The sequence below is a fragment of the Pyxicephalus adspersus genome, chromosome 2 (genome assembly GCF_032062135.1).
Source record: "Pyxicephalus adspersus chromosome 2, UCB_Pads_2.0, whole genome shotgun sequence".
NCBI lineage: Eukaryota > Metazoa > Chordata > Amphibia > Anura > Pyxicephalidae > Pyxicephalus > Pyxicephalus adspersus.
In genome coordinates, this window is record NC_092859.1 from 16,074,807 (window position 1) to 16,077,286 (window position 2,480).

Here is a 2,480-nt window from a genome sequence, read left to right on the forward strand (position 1 = left end):
CACCTAATAATTTCTTGTCTCTCTCTGGTTGAGTAGAAGGATTTGTATTTCTTTTCACTCTAGGAGGCCAAATGAAACAGTGGGGGTGTGCAGAAATGAAAGTAGTTGGAGGGTGACATGCATTTCAGTCCACCCTTAGCTTTGTGTTCCACACGAAGAAGTGATCATAAGGTAATACCACATCATTTTGCCAAGTGAACATGCTCTACTACTTAATAAATCCTATAAAATGATCATCTCTGTATTTGATTTCCCTGGTCTCTAACCTTACAGTTACCGCGGTGTTCCCGGTTTCTATTCAGACCTACCTAATAACCGACATTCAGCAAATAATTTATTTATATTCAGAATGATACGATTAGTCCTATAAATGATGTACTGCTTCTTTCCCCTCTGTGTTGTAGGAATTCGATACCTACCTAAAGAAGCCATACATTTTGCCAAGTGCTCTAAACATGATGAATGTCCTAGAAATTCCTCCTGTGTAGAAACCCGTTATGGATATTATTGTGCATGTGATAAAGGATTCTTCAATGACAAAGAACGACTTACAATTACTTACCCTGGAGGATATTGTACTGGTAATGTAATGCCCTCTAGTCCCTGTTTAATCAAGCTAGGAATTTTCCTAAGAAACATAGGAGGACAAGTAGTAAACTTTAGCTTTTGTTCTTTATTTTTGCTGTTGTTCTTTATTTTTTAGTAATTGCAATAATTCCCTTTTAAAATGTTAATATTATTGCCTTATAGTAAAACCAGACCCTTTCTCCAACATAGCACCTAGAAATGTGCACTTACCAGCCCCCCTGGAACCTGACAAGCCAAATACAAGAAATGGGAATATGATTGTCTCTTCCCAGACAGCCAGGTTCCATACCTGCGAATAATTTTAATATTAGAGGATTGTGGTTTTTACTTTTTTAATTGATCTAAAAAAATCCACAGCTTTAAGGCATTTAAAGAATCTCATGTGAACATTGAATCTCATGTGAACAGATCTAAACCAATCAAATCATTACATGACCATTGCTGGATCATTTTGGCCAAATCTCCTTGTTGCATTATACTGTAAAAAAAATTTGCAATTGTTAGTATGAGAATATATTTTGTATATTAGCAGCTACTTTCTTTCCCATGACCCAACGGGCACAGCAGCCATAACTTTCTAATTATCGGGTCACTCCAACCCCAACAATTGTGGGAAGGTGGACACAAAATGATCACAAGGGCACAGACCAGACAGTTTACACAAATTAAGCTTCAAGCTAAATCTTCGGCTAAAGAAATATTCCCCATATTGTGCTGATTGTCCTGTTCCCAGCGGACTAGAAGTTAGAAGACTTGTCCTGGACAAGGCCAACAAGGAAACAAATTGGCAAGGTCAGGAAACCAGTTTATTAGATTACTGAGATGAGGATTGTGTTATTTGGTTTGATGGCAATCAGCAGTGAGCATTCAGCTTATTTCCACTAACTCTTCCTCGCTCTATGCAAAACCTTAAAGAAAAAAAGCACATTCACTTCTATATAATTCACTTCTATATAGAATTTTTAGCTTTGACATCCTTGGCATCACAGGGGTGCCCGGTGAGGGGTGGTGGCTGACATCGGTTGACTCTTTTAATGAGCTCATTGCTGTCAGCAAGACTGGAACTTAGGATAAATCTTTCCAACAGAGCCCTGGATAGTAATGAAACCTCATACAGCGTGTCGTGCTTGGGGAGACAGAACCTCTAAGGGGCGCTACGGCTTGCACAATGGTGTGAGCCCTGAGAAGGCGCCAAGGTGCAGACCCTAAGCAGTAGCCAGGTCTTCGCTAGAGGTGAAGATGTTGTGCTGCTGGCTGCCACCAGGTTGCAGCCCTTGGGCACACCAGGGTGGGCAAGATAATGCATGGTACCAAATCATTATTCGGGAGAATGGTCAAGGAAAGTCAGGGTTAGGCAGGCAGCCCAAGCAGGAGAGGTCAGAAACAAAGCCAGAGGTCAAATACCAGGGATCCAGGAAATAGACACCGATGACACGGGGCCACCACAGACACAGGGGAACACAGGAGACACTGGAAGCAACAGGAGGAACAGGTGACACGGGGGTCACCACAGACACAGGGGAACACAGGAGACACTGGAAGCAACAGGAGGAACAGGTGACGCGGGGGTCACCACAGACACAGGGGAACACAGGAGTCACTGGAAGCGACAAGAGGAACAGGTGACACGGGGGTCACCACAGAGACAGAGGAACACTGGAACAGCACAAGGGAACAGGCAGGGAAACAACAATTAAACAACAGCTGGGAGAACCTGGGTGATCCAACAAACATGGATTAAAAAAACATTTGCACGTTCAGTCCTGGACCAGATCCATTTTAGATTTAATAAATCAGGCCAAGTGTGTGAGAGGCAGTGCTGTGGGCTGAGAAATCCTTTGTCCTTGCTGAATCACATAGAAGTGGCTGCACACTGACAGACACAATACAAA

General features: G+C 42.7%; 1 protein-coding gene across 1 annotated transcript in view; it reads left to right on the forward strand.

Moving 5' to 3' along the window:
* The window catches only part of LOC140322325 (adhesion G protein-coupled receptor E3-like), an 88,800-nt gene that overhangs the window by 4,086 nt on the left and 82,234 nt on the right, over positions 1-2,480 (forward strand). The window contains exon 3 of the mRNA XM_072398904.1: positions 405-581. Coding sequence (XP_072255005.1) covers positions 405-581 — 177 coding nt within the window. The remainder of the gene's footprint in view (positions 1-404; positions 582-2,480) is intronic.